Source organism: Ranitomeya variabilis, chromosome 4, assembly GCF_051348905.1.
Source record: "Ranitomeya variabilis isolate aRanVar5 chromosome 4, aRanVar5.hap1, whole genome shotgun sequence".
Lineage (NCBI taxonomy): Eukaryota > Metazoa > Chordata > Amphibia > Anura > Dendrobatidae > Ranitomeya > Ranitomeya variabilis.
This window is the reverse complement of record NC_135235.1, coordinates 752330468-752351521: the sequence shown is the minus strand read 5'-3', so window position 1 is coordinate 752351521 and position 21054 is coordinate 752330468. Positions and strand designations below refer to the sequence as shown.

Below are 21054 nucleotides of genomic sequence, written 5' to 3'. Positions count from 1 at the left end.
CCTGTAAATGTCTATAGAAGAATGCAGACTCGGCTTCTGGGTCAGTGCTGGGTGACCACTGAAAAATACGGTAATAGGGGCCATTTCTAGACGTCATCCATCAATTCTGATTTCTGTACAATGAACTTTTTGGGGTAGCAATGATCACCTTCTGCCATCTATTAAAGTTCAGCCTGCGCTGTCTCCACCCGGAATGTATCCACCAGTGATTTATGCGGAAAGTTCTGTCCTGGGCTCGGAGTCGTATTTTGTCTGCAATTTTCCTGTTCAGAAATGTCTCCGACAGTAAATCAGTGGAGCATATTACCTCTCTGATAGATTTTACATCTGCAGCATGGACGGCGGATGCGTCAATCTAAAGCGAAACGGCAAAACTGTAAACGCCAAATGTGTCACCGGGAAGTATGGTTAGTACTGTCGGCACCTGAAATACTCTGCGCTGCTGGGATACCCTGCTCCTTCCACAAGATCAGCACTCTCCTCTCCTGAAATACTCTGTGCTGCTGCGAACCTTCCTCCTTCCAATATGTAGCCCTCAGCCTGTGGATACATTTGATGTCATAGGATAATATTGATGATCTTTACCTCCGGCCCCTCCGGTTGCGTCATTGAGGAACGTAGAAACCCCCTTACGGGAAATCTCAAAAGTAGACTCCTATTGGATATGCGGATAACAGAAAAAAATGTGCAGACCAGAGAGAGCGAGTGTCTGGAGGCTCAGACTGTGCTGCCAGTGCACGGGGGCGGCTTCTCTACGCACACAAGTTCTAAAAACTTTTCTAAACTTGTGTCCGCTCCAGGAATGTGTTCACGCTGTCCTGTTATTGTGAGAACATTCCGGATTCTTGTAGAAGTGTCAGATTTTTTTATTACTTTTTTATTTATACAAGGTGGAACCAGGTTATTAAATAATTAGGACAGACGGGAATATTGGAAATTTTTTATTCTGGAACCATGGGAGAATTTAGAGGCTGCTCAGATGGCGGTAACCTTCGTGTAACCAGGACTGCACTGCTGCTGATAATACTACTGCCTATAGAACAGGTAAGAGGATATTTTATTCCCAAAAAAAAGTCAATTTACAAATTTCAACTTTTTTAGATATTTTTTTTTTATTTTAAATTTGTTTTATTAAAAAAAAGGGTTAGGGTTAATAGAGAGGCCAAAATGATAACATACATTCTTTATGTGCTTAACATAAACCAGTGCAAGTAAAAGAGATAAGGTTCCTGGCTTCAGTAAAAGTCTAATTAATTTTGACTTTTTCAGGTTTTTTTTGCATTTTGAAATTTAGTCTGAAAAATGTAAGTCATTAAAAAAAATTGTATAGACAGTGTTCAATTTTTTGCATATTTTATTATCATGACTACATCAAATCTGATATAATTTTATCATCCACACAGACATTTTCAGTTAAATCATGAAAAATCTGTAAATTGTATGCATTTATTCATAAATTTCTGTAATTATACTATTATGTTGTTTGAATTCTTACTATTTTATTGTAGAATTTTCCACATTTTCCTAGAACTAAAAAAGGTAAAATGTAGAAAATTCAATGATAAAATAATCGTCGAATTTTCTAAATTTTCACCTTTTTAAATAAGAAAATGTGGAAAATTCTACAATACAGTAATAAAAGGTTAAAAAATATAACAATATAAAAAAGGTAGAAAATGCAGAAAATTGCACAATAAAATAATAAAACATTCAAAAATCTAACAAAATAAAAAATCGTAGAAAATTCTACAGTAAAATAAAAAAATCAAAAGTATAATAATATAAAAAAGAGAAAGTTCTACAATAAAATAATACAAATTCGAAAATATATCAATATAAAAACGTAGAAAATGGGAAAAAATCTATAATAAAATAATAAAACATTCAAAAATATAACAATATAAAAAAGTAGAAAATTCTACAATAAAAAAATCAGAAATATAATAATATCAAAAAAGTTGAAAATTCTACAATAAAATAAAAATTTCAAAAGTATAACAATATAAAAAAGGTAGAAAATTCTACAATAAAATAATAAAAAATATAATATAAAAAAAATTGACTTCTACTTTAAAGGTTTTGACATCCTTCTAGTTGTTAGAACGCTGACATTTTTGCTTCCTGTGTCTTGCCACATTGAAGAATCATCCTTGTCTGAATGTCGGGAGTTGTTTTGCTTTTGTGTTAGGAGATGAATAATGAGCTGCTGACATTTGCCATATGGAAGATTTTTACTGTTCTCTTTTCAAATGTTACTCCGGGTCTGTAAAGTGTTTTTTTTCTTTCAGACGTAGGTAAATCCTGCAGATGTTGTCTCTAATGCGCCAAGTACTTTTATGTCCTACTGAAAAAAAAAGTTTTCAAAAGCATGAATCCAAAAAAGAATTCGCTTCTAAGAAAAAGTAAATTCTAAAAAGTTAATAAAATGAGAAAACAAAATTAAAAAAGCATTATTCTTCTACATTAAGTTTGAATTGAGAATAAGCATACATTTATAAACTTAAAATATTAAAAAGAGAAAAAGCAAAATGTTTTTATAAAATAAAGCAGGATAGTCAATGAAGAAATGTTTTGGGCACTGTTGACTTTTTGTTAAGGCTTTTTCATTATACCTAATTACCCTTAAAATTAAAAATCTAATTTTTTTTTACATTTTATACTTTTTTTTTACTTTAAATATGTAAATAGTCGATTAGAAGGATTCTATGGTAGAACCGTGTACATTTTACTCATGTGTAATGAATTTTAACACATGACCCTGGGGGTATTTTTTTTTTTTTTCCTCAATACTTAAAAAAAAAAAATAAGAATAAAGATTTTTAGTGAGTAATTTCAGTGAAAAATGTAGGTCTAGACAATGGAGAACATGACGTCTTTCTGGATGCACCTACTCAGAAGAAAGGCTTCCCTGGAATTTCTTGGCAACGGTGAACACCAGGGAAAGCCTCGTAAGACTTGTCCAGGTAATTAGAAGGATTAGCACGGACAATTAATAAAGTAATATAATATATGTAATTCTCACACTACTTTTATCATTTTTAATGCAGTGATGTCGGTATAAGGGGTGGGCATGTGACAACTTCAGCTTTAAGGCTGGTGAGAGGGTTAAATATTTCAGCGTTATTGTGATAAAGTATGAGCATTGATATGATTTCAGGCCGACCGGCCGCGCTGGGTGTTACCTTATAAAGATATCTGGTTTTGGATGGCGCGAGTCTTATAGAACAGAGTAGCTTCTCTGCCGTCTGCATTCTTAAGTATGATATATTACAATCTTTCTATCATTCCGAGCCTGAACCCCCCTCCCGGAAATATGAAAAATGCATCATGGCAAGAATCAATGAATCTTCCTTTACAGCATTGGCTTAGCCAGCTACAGCAAACATTAGAAACAGATTTCATAGAAAATACGGCACCTGCCCCTGAAGAAAAAGATTAACCCACTGCAAATAGTTTGAAAAACTATAAATCTTCAGTTTAGTGGAACATAAAACATAAATATAACTACTATAATACTGCAACTATGAACATTATAATACTGCCCCCTATGTACGGTAATATAACTACTATAATACTGCCCCCTATGTACAGGAATATAACTACTATAATACTGCCCCTATGTACAAGAATAAAACTACTATAGTACTGCCCCTATGTACAAGAATATAACTACTATAATACTGCCCCTATGTACAAGACTATGACTACTATAATACTGCCCCTATGTACAAGAATATAACTACTATAATACTGCCCCTATGTACAAGAATATAACTACTATAATAATGCCTCTATGTACACGAATATAACTACTATAATACTGCCCCTATGTACAAGAATATAACTACTATAATACTGACCCTATTTACAAGAATATAACTACTATAATACTGCCCCTATGTACAAGAATATAACTACTATAATACTGCTCCTATGTACAAGAATATAACTACTACAATACTGCCCCTATGTACAAGAGTATAACTACTATAATACTGCCCCCTATGTACAAGAATATAACTGCTATAATACTGCCCCTATGTACAAGAAAATAACTACTATAATACTGCCCCTATGTACAAGAATATAACTGCTATAATACTGCCCCTATGTACAAGAATATAACTACTATAATACTGCCCCTATGTACAAGAATATAACTACTATAATACTGCCCCCTATGTACAAGAATATAACTACTATAATACTGCTCCTATGTATAAGAATATAACTACTATAATACTGCCCCTATGTGCAAGAATATAACTACTATAATACTGCCCCTATGTACAAGAATATAACTACTATAATACTGCCCCTATGTACAAGAATATAGCTACTATAATACTGCTCCTATGTACAAGAATATAATTACTATAATACTGCTGTGCCCGTGAGCAGGGGCGCATGCACAATCATGTCACTGTGTGTCAGCAGGGAGTAGGGAGAGTTGGCACCAGCACCACATATACTGACTGCCGCTCTGCCGCTCCCTGTCTTCAGGGATTCACCGCCGTCGCCGGACTAAAAAAACATGCTTAGGTTCAGCCCCCCGCATCCTCCCACCCTAGGCACGTGCCTAGTGGAAAATACGGCCCTGCTCCTATGGACAAGAATATAACTACTATAATGCTGCCCCCTGTGTACAAGAGTATATGCAGCGCCCCAGAGTCCTGGTCGTTGCAGTACTGTGGCTCCGCCACTAAGGGGAGCTATGGTACGTCTGATGGCACTGAAGGAGTTCATCTGATCAGGTATCACAGACACCAATACATTTCACAGTCGGGCCTCCGGGGGGGGGAGCTAAGGGTTCTATTCACTAGGCCACTCCCCACCATAGTGGGTAAACTGGGGGTCAGGCAGGAAGTTAGATCAGAAAGCTGACTGGGTTGGAACCAGGCAACACCTTGTGGCAGAGGGTGTTGTGGGGGAAGATACAGTAGGGTCTCTGTCAGGGGTGGGATCCTGACAGAGGCTTGGCAACTTGAGTGAACGTAACGGGACCGTGCCTGCTCAGGATAGCGGCGGTGCCCAAGGAAGGACGACAAGCGAGATAGATTGTGCTGAGTGAGAAACGAGATCAAAGCAATAAGGAGAATACCAGTAGGGGTCGTGCCGTAAGACCGAGGCAACACCCTACTGAGGCGCACTACCGGTGGCCAGAACGCCGAGGGAGTATTACAACATCCAGCTTCAAGCGATACTCTAAACAGCAGCAGGACAGTCAGTCTAAGGCGGGCTGTCTCACCCAAATCACCTATGCAGTCTTGGGGGGCAACTTGTGGAGAGGGGCGACTCTAGGGTCCCGGAAGAGCTCCGAGCCTACCCGTCAAACGGGTGCCGTCCCAACCGTAACATCAGGGAGGGACGGAGGATTAGCAGAACATCATCTAATCGAGTTGTGAGGGAACTTAAGAAACAGACACAACAGTTGTGGGGACTTTCTGTAAGCAGGGAAGGACCGCAACACATAGCGCTAGAAGGAAGGCACAGATTTCCACCTGCTAAGAGAACTCTGGAGGTGCCATTGGACCGGCCGGACTTGCGCAGCCTGGTTATCCAGATTCTGGACTGAGGACCCAGAGATCTTCAGTAAAGAGGTAAAGAGACTGCAACCTGGTGTCCTCGTTATTTACTGCACCGCACCACTACAGCCTCACCACACACCGAACTCTGCTACTCTTTCACTGGACGCCCCTCGGCAGGGCCACGGACCGGGTCTAGCCACCGTGACAATCCCAGAACAGAGACTCAGAGGCCCGGTACCGGGTACCCCTCGGCCCTGCGGCAGTGGGGGTGTAGCATATAACTACTATAATACTGCCCAGGGGTGGATTAAGGGGAGCTAGGCAGGGCCCTGGGCTGTTCAGACACTGTGGGCCCCCCCCCCGGTCATGTGATGGCGTCATGTGACGGGGTCATGCGACGGGGTCATCATATACCTGAACCAGATTATTCCAGAAAAATAGTTGCTGTGTGAAACTACAACCTGTCAATCATCCATTGATCTAGTCAATTTACCCTTCAGTTAGGAAGAAAAAAACAACACAATACTATCTACTAATCACCATAAGTGCCAGTATTCACAGGAGATCTGTACTTAGTATGTAGTGTCTGTGTAGAGGTAATACAGAGTTCACTGGTGACATTATACACAGGAGCTCTGTATATAGTATACAGTGTATAGTGTCAGTGTATAGGTAACACTGACTCACCAGTGTCGTCTCTAGGTGAAGTCCTTCATCTTTCATCCAGCACAGACCGCCATCACTTCATCCAGCCAGGACTCGTCTCTGCAGGAAATAACACAGTTATCTCGAGCTCCGCTTCCAGAACACATTACTTAATTTTTCACAACTTCTACATTACACCACATGAAGAAAAAGAGGCAACATAGTGTCACTCTACACAGTAACAGGACCGCCCCCCCATTTAAAACAGTGCCCTCAAAAAATAAAATAAATACATCACTGCAGTAATAATATCCCTTAATTAGCCCCTATGATAATAATATTCGCCATCCTGGCCCCGTGTGTCTCATTCCTGGCATCAGCCATATGTTCTCCCATCCTGCCCTAATGAGTATCCATTCTGCCCCATATGATCTCCCCATCCTGCCCCATCAGTCTCCATCGTATCCATCCTGTCCCATGATCCTGCACGATCTGCCTCCAATCCTGCCCCGTATCTACATTCTGCCCATGTCTCCAATCCTGCCCCCAATGTGTCCAGCATCTCTGCCCCCAATGTGTCCAGCATCTTTGCCCCCAATGTGTCCAGCATCTCTGCCCCCAATGTGTCCAGCATCTCTGCTCCCAGTGTCCAGCATCTCTGCTCCCAGTGTCCAGCATCTCTGCCCCAGTGTCCAGCATCTCTGCCCCAGTGTCCAGCATCTCTGCCCCCAATGTGTCCAGCATCTCTGCCCCCAATGTGTCCAGCATCTCTGCCCCCAATGTGTCCAGCCTCTCTGCCCCCAATGTGTCCAGCATCTCTGCTCCAATGTGTCCAGCATCTCTGCCTTCAGTGTCCAGCATCTCTGCCCCCAGTGTCCAGCATCTCTGCCCCCAGTGTCCAGCATCTCTGCCCCCAGTGTCCAGCATCTCTGCCCCCAGTGTCCAGCATCTCTGCCTCCAATGTGTCCAGCATCTCTGCCCCCAATGTGTCCAGCATCTCTGCTCCAATGTGTCCAGCATCTCTGCCCCCAGTGTCCAGCATCTCTGCCCCCAGTGTCCAGCATCTCTGCCCCCAGCGTCCAGCATCTCTGCCCCCAGTGTCCAGCATCTCTGCCTCCAATGTGTCCAGCATCTCTGCCCCCAATGTGTCCAGCATCTCTGCTCCAATGTGTCCAGCATCTCTGCCCCCAGTGTCCAGCATCTCTGCCCCCAGTGTCCAGCATCTCTGCCTCCAATGTGTCCAGCATCTCTGCCCCCAATGTGTGCAGCATCTCTTCCCCCAATGTGTCCAGCATCTCTTCCCCCCAATGTGTCCAGCATCTCTGCCCCCAATGTGTCCAGCATCTCTGCCCCCAATGTGTCCAGCATCTCTGCCCCCAATGTCCAGCTTCTCTGCCCCCAGTGTCCAGTATCTCTGCCCCCAGTGTCCAGCATCTCTGCCCCCAATGTGTCCAGCATCTCTGCCCCAATATGTGCAGCATCTCTGCCCCCAATGTGTCCAGCATCTCTGCCCCCAGTGTCCAGCATCTCTGCCCCCAATGTCCAGCTTCTCTGCCCCCAGTGTCCAGCATCTCTGCCCCCAGTCTCCAGCATCTCTGCCCCCAATGTGTCCAGCATCTCTGCCCCAATATGTCCAGCATCCTGCCCCCAGTGTGTCCAGTATCCTGCCCCCAGTGTGTCCAGCATCCTCCCCCCAGTGTGTCCAGCATATTGCCCCCCAGTGTGTCCAGCATATTGCCCCCAGTGTGTCCAGCATATTGCCCCCAGTGTCTCCAGCATCCAGCCCCCAGTGTGTCCAGCATATTGCCCCCAATGTGTCCAGAATCTCTGCCCTCAGTGTCCAGCATCTGTGCCCCCAGTGTCCAGCATCTCTGCCCCAATGTGTCCAGCATCTCTGCCCCAATATGTCCAGCATCCTGCCCCCAGTGTGTCCAGGATCCTGCCCCCAGTGTGTCCACCATCCTGCCCCCAGTGTGTCCAGCATATTGCCCCCAGTGTGTCCAGCATATTGCCCCCAGTGTGTCCAGCATATTGCCCCCAGTGTCTCCAGCATATTGCCCCCAGTGTGTCCAGCATTCTGCCCCAGTGTGTCCAGCATCCTCCCCCCAGTGTGTCCAGCATATTGTCCTCAGTGTGTCCAGCATATTGCCCCCAGTGTGTCCAGCATGTTGCCCCCAGTGTGTCCAGCATTCTGCCCCAGTGTGTCCAGCATCCTTCCCCCAGTGTGTCCAGCATTCTGCCCCTAGTGTGTCCAGCATTCAGCCCCCAGTGTTTCCAGCATATTGCCCCCAGTGTGTCCAGCATATTGCCCCCAGTGTCTCCAGCATATTGCCCCCAGTGTGTCCAGCATTCTGCCCCAGTGTGTCCAGCATTCTGCCCCAGTATGTCCAGCATCCTGCCCCCAGTGTGTCCAGCATATTGCCCCCAGTGTGTCCAGCATCCTGCCCCCTGTCTCCAGCATCCAGCCCCCAGTGTGTCCAGCATATTGCCCCCAGTGTGTCCAGCATATTGCCCCCAGTGTGTCCAGCATATTGCCCCCAGTGTGTCCAGCATCTCTGCCCCCAGTGTGTCCAGCATATTGCCCCCAGTGTGTCCAGCATCCTGCCCCCAGTGTGTCCAGCATTCAGCCCCCAGTGTGTCCAGCATATTGCCCCCAGTGTGTACAGCATTCAGCCCCCCAGTGTGTCCAGCATATTGCCCCCAGTGTGTCCAGCATATTGCCCCCAGTGTGTCCAGCATTCTGCCCCAGTGTGTCCAGCATCCTCCCCCCCAGTGTGTCCAGCATATTGCCCCCAGTGTGTCCAGCATCCTGCCCCTAGTGTCTCCAGCATCCAGCCCCCAGTGTGTCCAGCATATTGCCCCAGTGTGTCCAGCATCTCTGCCCCAGTGTGGCCAGCATTCTGGCCCGGGCCCCCGGATTGCCGTTCGCAATAAAAAAAAAAGTGAGTTCTCCTCACCTGTCCGCGTTCCTTTGGCGAAGCTCCCTCCAGCAGCGTGCACTCACTGGCGACTGACAATGACATCAGACGCCGGCGACGTGCGCGCTGCGGCTGACGTCAGCTGCCAGCCTCCAATTGGCTGGCGGCTGTTAACGCGCGCCCGCACGTCAATAGCGGTAAACTGCCGCAGCGCCGGTAGGGGCTCGGTGAGCAGATGAGACGGGGCCCGATGAGGGCCCTCTCTGCCCGCTGGGCCCATACGCGGTGGTCAATCTGAGCAGTTGCCCAGGTGTTGTGAATTTGGTTTCTGGGCTCCCCCGGTGGTTTCTGGTGGTACTGCACTTATGTGCTTCATCTCCTCTGTTCACCTGTTTCCATCAGGATGTGGGAGTTGTCTATTTAGCCTTGCTCCTCAGTCATTTCTATGCCGGCCAACAATGTTACCAGAAGCCTTTCTGTTGCATGTTCCTGCTCCTAGACTACTATCAGCTAAGTTGGACTTGTAGTCCTAAGTTTGTTTTGCATTTTTGTTCCAGTTCTCTGTGATTGAATATTCTGAGGCTGGAAGCTCTTGTGAGCTGAAATTGCCACTCTGGTGTCATGAGTTGATATTAGAGTCTTAAAGTAATTTCAGGATGGTATTTTAAAAGGGTTTTCAGCTGACCGTGAAGTTCCCTTTTCTGTCTTCCTACTATCTAGTAAGCGGACCTCAATTTGCTAAACCTATCTTCATACTTCGTATGTCAATTTCCTCTAAAATCACCGCCAATATATGTGGGGGCTACTGTCTGCCTTTTGGGGAAAATTTCTCTAGAGGTAAGCCAGGTCTGTATTTTCCTCTGCTAGGGTCAGTCAGTTCTCCGGCTGGCGCTGGGCGTCTAGGGATAAAATGTAGGCACGCTACCCGGCCACTGTTAGTTGTGCGGTAGGTTTAGCTCACGGTCAGCTCGAGTTCCCATCTTCCAAGAGCTAGTCCTTTTGTATGCTTTACTACGTTCTCTTGCCATTGAGAACCATGACAGTTTGGCCGGCCAAGGGTTAAAATAATTGGCAGAAGAAAGGAGAGAAAAGAAGTCTGCAGTGAATTTTTTTTTTTTTTTTTTTCTCCTGAGTTTGCTCATTAGTTGATTCACTAGCATCTCTGCTTACTGCAGCCTTCGTCTCTCTCTCCTTCTAATCCTTGAATGGTTCTGATTTCACCTGATTAATATGGATCCTCAGAGTTTAGCTACAGGTTTGGATAATCTCGCTGTGAAGGTTCAAAGTTTACAGGATTTTGTTATTCATGCTCCTATATCTGAACCTAGAATTCCTTTACCTGAATTTTTCTCCGGGGATAGATCTCGCTTCCAGAATTTCAAACATAATTGTAAATTATTTTTGTCTTTGAGATCTCGCTCCGCTGGAGATCCTGCACAGCAGGTCAGGATTGTAATTTCCTTGCTCCGGGGCGACCCTCAGGACTGGGCATTTGCTTTGACACCAGGGGATCCTGTGTTGCTCAATGTGGATGCGTTTTTCCTGGCTTTGGGGTTGCTTTATGAGGAACCTCATTTAGAGATTCAGGCTGAAAAAGCCTTAATGGCCCTGTCTCAAGGGCAAGATGAGGCTGAAATATACTGCCAAAAATTTCGTAAGTGGTCTGTGCTTACTCAGTGGAATGAGTGCGCCCTGGCGGCGAATTTCAGAGAGGGTCTCTCTGATGCCATTAAGGATGTTATGGTGGGGTTCCCTGTGCCTACAGGTCTGAATGAGTCCATGACAATGGCTATTCAGATTGATCGGCGTTTGCGGGAGCGCAAACCTGTGCACCATTTGGCGGTGTCTACTGAGAAGGCGCCAGAGATTATGCAATGTGATAGAATTCTGTCCAGAAGCGAACGACAGAATTTTAGGCGAAAAAATGGGTTATGCTTCTATTGTGGTGATTCAACTCATGTTATATCAGCATGCTCTAAACGTACTAAGAAGGTTGATAAGTCTGTTTCAATTGGCACTTTACAGTCTAAGTTTATTCTATCTGTGACCCTGATTTGCTCTTTATCGTCTATTACCGCGGACGCCTATGTCGACTCTGGCGCCGCTTTGAGTCTTATGGATTGGTCCTTTGCCAAACGCTGTGGGTTTGATTTAGAGCCTCTGGAAGTTTCTATACCTCTGAAGGGTATTGACTCCACGCCATTGGCTAGTAATAAACCACAATACTGGACACAAGTAACTATGCGTATTAATCCGGATCACCAGGAGATTATTCGCTTCCTTGTGTTGTATAATCTACATGATGTGTTGGTGCTTGGATTGCCATGGCTGCAATCTCATAACCCAGTCCTCGACTGGAAAGCAATGTCTGTGTTAAGCTGGGGATGTCAGGGGACTCATGGGGACGTACCTTTGGTTTCCATTTCGTCATCTATTCCCTCTGAGATTCCGGAATTTTTATCTGATTATCGTGACGTTTTTGAGGAGCCTAAAATTGGTTCACTACCTCCGCACAGAGAGTGCGATTGTACTATAGATCTGATTCCGGGCAGTAAGTTTCCAAAGGGTCGTTTATTTAATCTATCTGTGCCTGAACATGCTGCTATGCGGGAATATATTAAGGAGTCCTTGGAAAAGGGACATATTCGTCCTTCGTCATCTCCCTTAGGAGCCGGTTTTTTCTTTGTATCTAAAAAAGATGGCTCTTTGAGGCCGTGTATTGATTATCGGCTTTTGAATAAAATCACGGTTAAATATCAGTATCCTTTGCCACTTCTTACTGATTTGTTTGCTCGAATAAAGGGAGCCAAGTGGTTCTCTAAGATTGATCTTCGTGGGGCGTATAATTTAGTGCGAATTAAGCAGGGGGATGAGTGGAAAACCGCATTTAATACGCCTGAGGGCCATTTTGAGTATTTAGTTATGCCTTTTGGTCTTTCAAATGCCCCTTCAGTCTTTCAGTCCTTTATGCATGACATTTTCCGTGAATATTTGGATAAATTTTTGATTGTGTATCTGGATGATATTTTGATTTTTTCGGATGACTGGGACTCTCATGTCCAACAGGTCAGGAGGGTTTTTCAGGTTTTGCGCTCTAATTCCTTGTGTGTAAAGGGTTCTAAGTGCGTTTTTGGGGTTCAAAAGATTTCGTTTTTGGGGTACATTTTTTCCCCCTCTTCCATTGAGATGGACCCTGTCAAGGTTCAGGCTATTTGTGATTGGACGCAACCCTCTTCTCTTAAGAGCCTTCAGAAGTTTTTGGGCTTTGCTAATTTTTACCGTCGATTTATAACTGGTTTTTCTGATGTCGCTAAACCGTTGACTGATTTGACTAAGAAGGGTGCTGATGTTGCTGATTGGTCCCCTGCTGCTGTGGAGGCCTTTCGGGAGCTTAAGCGCCGCTTTTCTTCCGCCCCTGTATTGCGTCAGCCTGATGTTACTCTTCCTTTTCAGGTTGAGGTCGACGCTTCAGAAATCGGAGCTGGGGCGGTTTTGTCGCAGAAAAGTTCCGACTGCTCCGTGATGAGACCTTGTGCGTTCTTTTCTCGTAATGTTTTCGCCCGCTGAGCGAAATTATGATATTGGTAATCGGGAGCTCTTGGCTATGAAGTGGGCTTTTGAGGAGTGGCGTCATTGGCTTGAGGGGGCTAGACATCAGGTGGTGGTATTGACCGACCACAAGAATTTGATTTATCTTGAGTCCGCCAGGCGCCTGAATCCTAGACAGGCGCGCTGGTCGTTATTTTTCTCTCGGTTTAATTTTGTGGTTTCTTACCTACCGGGTTCTAAAAATGTGAAGGCGGATGCCCTTTCTAGGAGTTTTGAGCCTGATTCCCCTGGTAATTCTGAACCTACAGGTATCCTTAAGGATGGAGTGATATTATCTGCTGTTTCCCCAGATTTGCGACGGGTCTTGCAGGAGTTTCAGGCGGATAGACCTGATCGTTGCCCGCCTGGTAGATTGTTTGTTCCTGATGATTGGACCAGTAGAGTCATCTCGGTGGTCCATTCTTCTGCGTTAGCAGGTCATCCTGGAATCTTTGGTACCAGGGATTTGGTGGCTAGGTCCTTCTGGTGGCCTTCCCTGTCGCGAGATGTGCGAGGGTTTGTGCAGTCTTGTGATGTTTGTGCTCGGGCCAAGCCTTGTTGTTCTCGGGCTAGTGGATTGTTGTTATCCTTGCCTATTCCGAAGAGGCCTTGGACTCACATCTCCATGGATTTTATTTCTGATCTCCCTGTTTCTCAGAAGATGTCTGTCATCTGGGTGGTGTGTGACCGTTTCTCTAAGATGGTCCATTTGGTTCCCTTGCCTAAATTGCCTTCCTCATCCGAGCTGGTTCCTCTGTTTTTTCAAAATGTGGTGCGCTTGCATGGTATTCCGGAGAATATCGTTTCTGACAGGGGAACCCAATTCGTGTCTAGATTTTGGCGAGCGTTCTGTGCTAGGATGGGCATTGATTTGTCTTTTTCGTCTGCTTTCCACCCTCAGACTAATGGCCAGACCGAGCGAACTAATCAGACCTTGGAGACTTATTTGAGGTGTTTTGTGTCTGCGGATCAGGATGATTGGGTTGCCTTTTTGCCCTTGGCGGAGTTTGCCCTCAATAATCGGGCTAGTTCTGCCACCTTGGTTTCTCCTTTCTTCTGTAATTCGGGGTTTCATCCTCGTTTCTCTTCCGGTCAGGTGGAGTCTTCGGATTGTCCTGGAGTGGATGCTGTGGTGGAGAGGTTGCATCAGATTTGGGGGCATGTGGTGGACAATTTGAAGTTGTCCCAGGAGAAGACTCAGCATTTTGCCAACCGCCGTCGTCGTGTTGGTCCTCGTCTTTGTGTTGGGGACTTGGTGTGGTTATCTTCTCGTTTTGTCCCTATGAAGGTTTCTTCTCCTAAGTTTAAGCCTCGGTTCATCGGCCCGTACAAGATATTGGAGATTCTTAACCCTGTGTCCTTTCGTTTGGACCTCCCTGCATCTTTTTCTATTCATAATGTCTTCCATCGGTCATTGTTGCGCAGGTATGAGGTACCGGTTGTGCCTTCCGTTGAGCCTCCTGCTCCGGTGTTGGTTGAGGGTGAGTTGGAGTACGTTGTCGAGAAGATCTTGGACTCCCGTGTTTCCAGACGGAGACTTCAGTATCTGGTCAAGTGGAAGGGCTACGGTCAGGAGGATAACTCTTGGGTGACAGCCTCTGATGTTCATGCCTCCGATTTGGTCCGTGCCTTTCATAGGGCTCATCCTGATCGCCCTGGTGGTTCTGGTGAGGGTTCGGTGCCCCCTCCTTGAGGGGGGGGGGTACTGTTGTGAATTTGGATTCTGGGCTCCCCCGGTGGTTTCTGGTGGTACTGCACTTATGTGCTTCATCTCCTCTGTTCACCTGTTTCCATCAGGATGTGGGAGTTGTCTATTTAGCCTTGCTCCTCAGTCATTTCTATGCCGGCCAACAATGTTACCAGAAGCCTTTCTGTTGCATGTTCCTGCTCCTAGACTACTATCAGCTAAGTTGGACTTGTAGTCCTAAGTTTGTTTTGCATTTTTGTTCCAGTTCTCTGTGATTGAATATTCTGAGGCTGGAAGCTCTTGTGAGCTGAAATTGCCACTCTGGTGTCATGAGTTGATATTAGAGCCTTAAAGTAATTTCAGGATGGTATTTTAAAAGGGTTTTCAGCTGACCGTGAAGTTCCCTTTTCTGTCTTCCTACTATCTAGTAAGCGGACCTCAATTTGCTAAACCTATCTTCATACTTCGTATGTCAATTTCCTATAAAATCACCGCCAATATATGTGGGGGCTACTGTCTGCCTTTTGGGGAAAATTTCTCTAGAGGTAAGCCAGGTCTGTATTTTCCTCTACTAGGGTCAGTCAGTTCTCCGGCTGGCGCTGGGCGTCTAGGGATAAAACGTAGGCACGCTACCCGGCCACTGTTAGTTGTGCGGTAGGTTTAGCTCACGGTCAGCTCGAGTTCCCATCTTCCAAGAGCTAGTCCTTTTGTATGCTTTACTACGTTCTCTTGCCATTGAGAACCATGACACCCAGGGCCCCCCACACTACACCAGATTGACCTCATTATAACCCACCACTGATACTGCCCCTATGTACAAGAATATAACTACTATAATACTGCCCCTATGTACAAGAATATAACTACTATAATACTGCTCCTATGTACAAGAATATAACTACTATAATACTGCTCCTATGTACAGGAATATAACTACTATAATACTGCCCCCTATGTACAAGAATATAACTACTATAATACTGCTCCTATGTACAAGAATATAACTACTATAATACTGCTCCTATGTACAAGATTATAACTACTATAATACTGTCCCCTATGTACAAGAATATAACTACTATAATACTGCCTCCTATGTACAAGAATATAACTATATATACTATAATACTGCCCCATACTGCTCCTATGTACTAGATGAGTAGATGAGACCCGTTAGTAGGACTATATCTGAGGTGCCTCGATAGTATTCATAATACCGTGAAAACCTGACCTCAGTGCTCTGAACTGTCTGGTGTCATCTCATCACGTATCTGCCGCAGGCTGGGGTCGGCACGTACACAATGCTTGTGTTGGTAATTTCCATGAGAATCCTGGGTGTAGACATTGAGTCTCTGATGAGATGAAAATTCCTGAATTCTTTGTTGGGTTTGGGTCAAACACCATTTGTTGTGAATGATTCCAATGGATTTCCCTGGGACATGGGTCAGTGGAAGTTCCATCATGGGAAAAGAACATGGACACACAGGCGGAGCTGTTGTTCTTCCAAATTAATATCCTGTAAGAATCATGTCGGTCTGGTAGTCGGGGGCAGGTATATCTCACCCAGGTATTTGTCCTATGTGAATTAGGTCGCTCAGTATCTTCAGGATAATGATGGGTTAATGAGTGCAGGAATAAAGGATGACCAGCTGAGGGTTTCCGGGGTCAGCCTGGGGCACACAGATTGCCTGTCTGTGTGAGACAAACGTGAGTGAGAGCTGTGCTCAAGGACTGTGTGTTGTTAGCTGGGAGGGAGAAGCCCCCCCAGTTGTTGAGATAGCAACGTATCTGTTAGTTAGTGACGGACAGGCTAGGATTTATTTTTATGCTTTGTTTTTTCTATGTTACTTTCACGTTAATAAACCTGACCTGAGGTCAGCTTGCTAAGAAACCTGCTGTCGCCTCAGAATTCAATGCACAAACCACGTGACCTTTGACCCCAGCAAAGGCGATCCCGGAGTGTTGTGTCACAATCCCCTTAATCTTAGTCTACTTTGGTAGGATCTTCATCTTCTCTCTTCTGACCAGTTTTCCCCTCTCTTCTATTTACTAGATGGAACAATCTTTATTCTTGGTAATATGATTCCCCACCGACTCTGTAAACCACAATGTAGCCTAATATGCCTTTATAGTAGTGCATATGAGAGAGATATGTCCTCATTGTTGATTGAAATGAAGTTTCAATTACCCAATTTTACATCATGATATTTAAGTCAGACAGTTGGATATTTGCCCTGAAGAGGGCATACAAACCAATCACACCACTGATCATCACCCTACCAATGGATATGACCATAGTGATCTGTGCTTTGGTAACTGGAAGTCAAGTCGAAAGTTATGAGTGAGGCACAACCAACAGATCAGGAATTGATGTCGGGAAAAAATATTTGGAGGTTTCGTTTTTGACCCTTGACATATGGTCCTTTCATTGAATAATATTACGTTGGACTTTCTGAATTACCAGCTTTTCTAGATGGATGGTCCACCTTCTCTATGGTTCACTGTCTTTACCATAGTCTCCATCCATCTTGCTGCCAGTCAGCGCTTTCATTTTATGGTTCCCTTAAAGATTGTTTGACATTGGTTCCTCAGGACTGCCTGATCATCTAAGATTTGTTAGGAGTTTGGGAAGAAGAATGATTGTCCCTGATCCTTAATTCTCAAGGAAATGAGCCATCATTTAATCATTTGGCCATCAACTATTGAAGGTGTTTGTCCAACTTAGTATGGTCTCCAATGATCTTGGTCTTTGGGGTAACCTGATTGTCTTCTAGCTGAATCTGTGAGATCATCGTTGGTTGAGTTATGTTAACCATCAGATTTGCAGTTGAGCTTGATGAACATCTGTTTTTGAACCTATGTTGGATGAATCTTAGAAGAATTAACAGTGGTGGGACTTTTGCTGAAGTTTTCGAAGATGTGGGGTCTTTGGAGATAGAAGATGGGTCTAATTTTCTGCGATGGTTCATACAGTGAAACAAAAAGAGCGAATTTGCTGAGAGATGTGATGCTTTGTGATTTTTCACAACCTTTCCAAAACAAAATGTTTCCCTTGCGGGTGGTAAGACGTCAGCCATGATCGGACACGGAGACATTATTTACTAATAAAAGGTCAGATTGAATTTCTGCGTTCGCTGCTACACCAGGCACCAAAGAGCCGAGTATGTCCAGATTATAAACACACGGCAGAGATAATAACCATCTTAATCACCCGGGAACTTCCACTGGAGACACTTAGAGGAGGCACTAAGTGGTACTGCAGAGGATTGGAGCGCGTCTTCTCTGCCAGTTACTCTCAGCTTCTTTTGCAGTAATATATTTTTATGTCTCGGATATAAATGTTTTTTTCTCCTGTGGTTACAGATATAATTTAGTTACTAATCCTAGATATTGAAGGCACCCTTTCATATCTGTATCCATGATAATCTTGAGTCTGGGCCAGTCTAAAGGTTAAGTCACTTGACGGAATCATCCATACAAATGCCTGGAGGTCCCATCTTGAAGAAGCTTTGGCACCGACCTCTCAATAGTCCATCAATAGGAGATGTTTTGGAAGCGAGAAAAGACAAGATTAAGCATTCTAGATTTCAATTTGCTTGATCCTCAAAAATCCGGGCGTTAGAATCACACCCTGGAATTCTCCCAAAACATCTAGAAATGCTCCTCAAGAGCACACTTTTAGAAGTTGCTTTTTGCTAAGCCGTGGTCTTTCACGGCCACGTTTGTGGGACTGTTGAGACTTGGCAAAAAGAGAATTCATCTAGATAAAATAAACCTGGTGTTTATTTCCATCTTGGGCCAATCTCTATCTAGTGGGGGGTATCCAGAGCTATCATTAGGATAGGCAATGTCTAACTGCCAGCACTCCAAACCGATCAGCTGATTAATGAGGCCCCAGTACATTGGCTAGTGTTGTCTCCTTCCTTGTTGACCAAACACAGTTCTACTGTAGCTATGATGGGGCCCACATAACAGCCGTATGACCTTCCTCTTGTCCTTTGCACAGCATTTATATCTCTAAGAGACTAGATAGGGACAGCAGACAATGGGAAGGGTCAGGTGGGACATTATTCTATCTTTAAAAGGTGCACTCCTGAGATCTTTATGATGTAAAGGAAGTATATGGTGAACATTTTTATCCTCTGGAGTCAAGAATCTAAAAATACCAGATGTACAGTTTCAGTCATGGCCGGATAAAATCTTAGGTTTTTGATAACGGAGACTGTTAAAACTAAAATACTTATATGGTCAACATATTGTAGATCTTAAGCCTGACTATGTCTTCTTTTTGGGTGGTGGGACCAGTTGCTCTGATCCTCCTGTCAATCCAAGGATTGAGAAGGTCTTCCAGTCGCCAATGAGTAGCGATTTGGTGGTAACCAGCACATGGAGAGGTCCCATTTTAATCTTAGTAGCCATCCCATCTATGTATGCCCATTCCTTTTATGACCTAGCAGTTCAACTGATAAATCTCAGGTCTCCATACCATCAAACAACGACTATGAGGAGGAACTCGAGTCCTGAAATGTGTCAGCCATTCCTGTCTGCTTTGTTCTTATGGTTGGCCCTAACTATGTTGAATCATCTCTTTTCTTATCCATGTTCGTCAAGATTTATTATCATTGTTGCCAGCCAAGCAGGTCTTCCTTAGGTAAGCAGAGCCGTTCTGTTTCCACTCCAGTCTTGAAGGACAGTATTATGGTCCAGTGATGTCATGACTTCTTCTAGCAATTAAATTGAGGACTACAGGATGTGTGTTGTTTACTTGGATTGTGATCCAGCTTCTTGAGAAGAACGTCACTGTACAATATCACGGCTTCTAATGTTTCACGTTTTCAGAAAATGACTCTCCAGTTCTACTCTTGGCTACGAGTAGTGACTGGTGGCCAAAGACATAAATTAAAGGTTGAGATCTTCGGGAACATGTCCCTTAGGACTCTGAGATGATGTAACAAGAGATTTGGCTGATGATTCTTGACAAGGGATAACAGTTTGTGTATGTTTGTATTCAGGTGGATTACTAAGTGACCAAACAGTTTAGCTCCAAAATTATGGAAAGCAGTTGGGAATTTCTGGATCCCCGATGTCAGTATGAAGAACTGCTCTGGAGCAGAAGTTGCTCCCCTATGATAGACAGAAAACGAGAAAATCACGGACAGCTGTACATGGTGCTTCACATACTCCATTGGTGGTCACCCAAACAGTAACCAAAACTTGTCCAATTAGTCAATGGGGTGGCGTTTGAACATTTAAGAAAACCCAAACATTATGGTCCAAAAATCTTTTGTAGACCACACAACACGCTCCTGATATCCCACGATGCTCCAGATCTGAGAGGGGGCTTTGTTCTGTGTACACAGCTCTTCCCTCCGCTCCATCGTTATTTTATATTTGTATGTAATAAATATTAGACAGTATATAAACAGGCGCCAGCTGCGCACGTTCGGCCGAGAAATAATCGACTGGAGATAGGGAAAGATTCTGCTCATCAGTCTACTAAAAGATCTCCAAAGCTAAAATGTAAAGGGGGACACTTCTGCATTTATAGTCTGTAACAATAAGCTAAACCCAAAAGTTGCACCATTCCTGGATCCCCAATAGATACAGATAATGTTACAAGGAATAGTAAACCTAATGGATTGTCTCAAGGCGTTTCCCCAGAATTTGGTTCCTCAGGAGGCCGATCAATAGATAATAACATTCCCTAACCTTAAGATGATACAGATATTGTATTATCTACCTAAGCAATATCTGTATCATCTGAGCAACATCTCCTTAAAGTTAGGGAACGATGCCGATCGCTGCAGCGTCGCTGTTTGATTGCTGGGGAGCTGTCACACAGACCGCTCTCCAGCGACCAACGATGCCGAGGTCCCCGGGTAACCAGGGTAAACATCGGGTTGCTAAGCGCAGGGCCGCGCTTAGTAACCTGATGTTTACCCTGGTTACCAGCGTAAAAGTAAAAAAAACAAACAGTACATGCTCACCTGCGCGTCCCCCAGCGTCTGCTTCCTGACACTGACTGAGCTCCGGCCCTAACAGCACAGCGGTGACGTCACCGCTGTGCTTTCACTTTCACTTTAGGGCCGGCGCTCAGTAAGTGTCAGGAAGCAGACGCTGGGGGACGCGCAGGTAAGTATGTACTGTTTGTTTTTTTTTACTTTTACGCTGGTAACCAGGGTAAACATCGGGTTACTAAGCGCGGCCCTGCGCTTGGTAACCCGATGTTTACCCTGGTTACCAGTGTAAAACATCGCTGGTATCGTTGCTTTTGCTTTCAAACACAACGATACACCGCGATCGGACGACCAAATAAAGTTCTGGACTTTATTCAGCGACCAGCGACATCACAGCAGGATCCTGATCGCTGCTGCGTGTCAAACTAAATGATATCGCTAGCGAGGACGCTGCAACGTCACGGATCGCTAGCGATATCGTTACAAAGTCGTTTCGTGTGAAGGTACCTTAACTTTGGATTATTGCCGTGTACTAACCTGTTATATGGACTTTTATCTAAGCGGGTAAACTCATTCTACTGTACGAACAGTTTATTTTCTGTTGCTCCTTTATGCCAAGTCAAGGCTGTGTTTTGTTTGGAGTCCTGTGGAGGTTTATGAGAACAATAAACTTCACCTGCTTAAACCCGATCTGATTAACTGTATACCTGCTATGGCTACCAAAGATACTT

At 44.6% G+C, this 21054-nt stretch overlaps 1 protein-coding gene across 1 annotated transcript in view; it reads left to right on the top strand.

Annotated features, from left to right (window-relative positions):
- The first annotated feature begins 745 nt into the window (after positions 1 to 745).
- GLP2R (glucagon like peptide 2 receptor) overlaps positions 746 to 21054 on the top strand; it is a 121968-nt gene continuing 101659 nt past the window's right edge. The window contains exon 1 of the mRNA XM_077254744.1: positions 746 to 1044. Coding sequence (XP_077110859.1) covers positions 955 to 1044 — 90 coding nt within the window. The 5' untranslated portion in view covers positions 746 to 954. The remainder of the gene's footprint in view (positions 1045 to 21054) is intronic.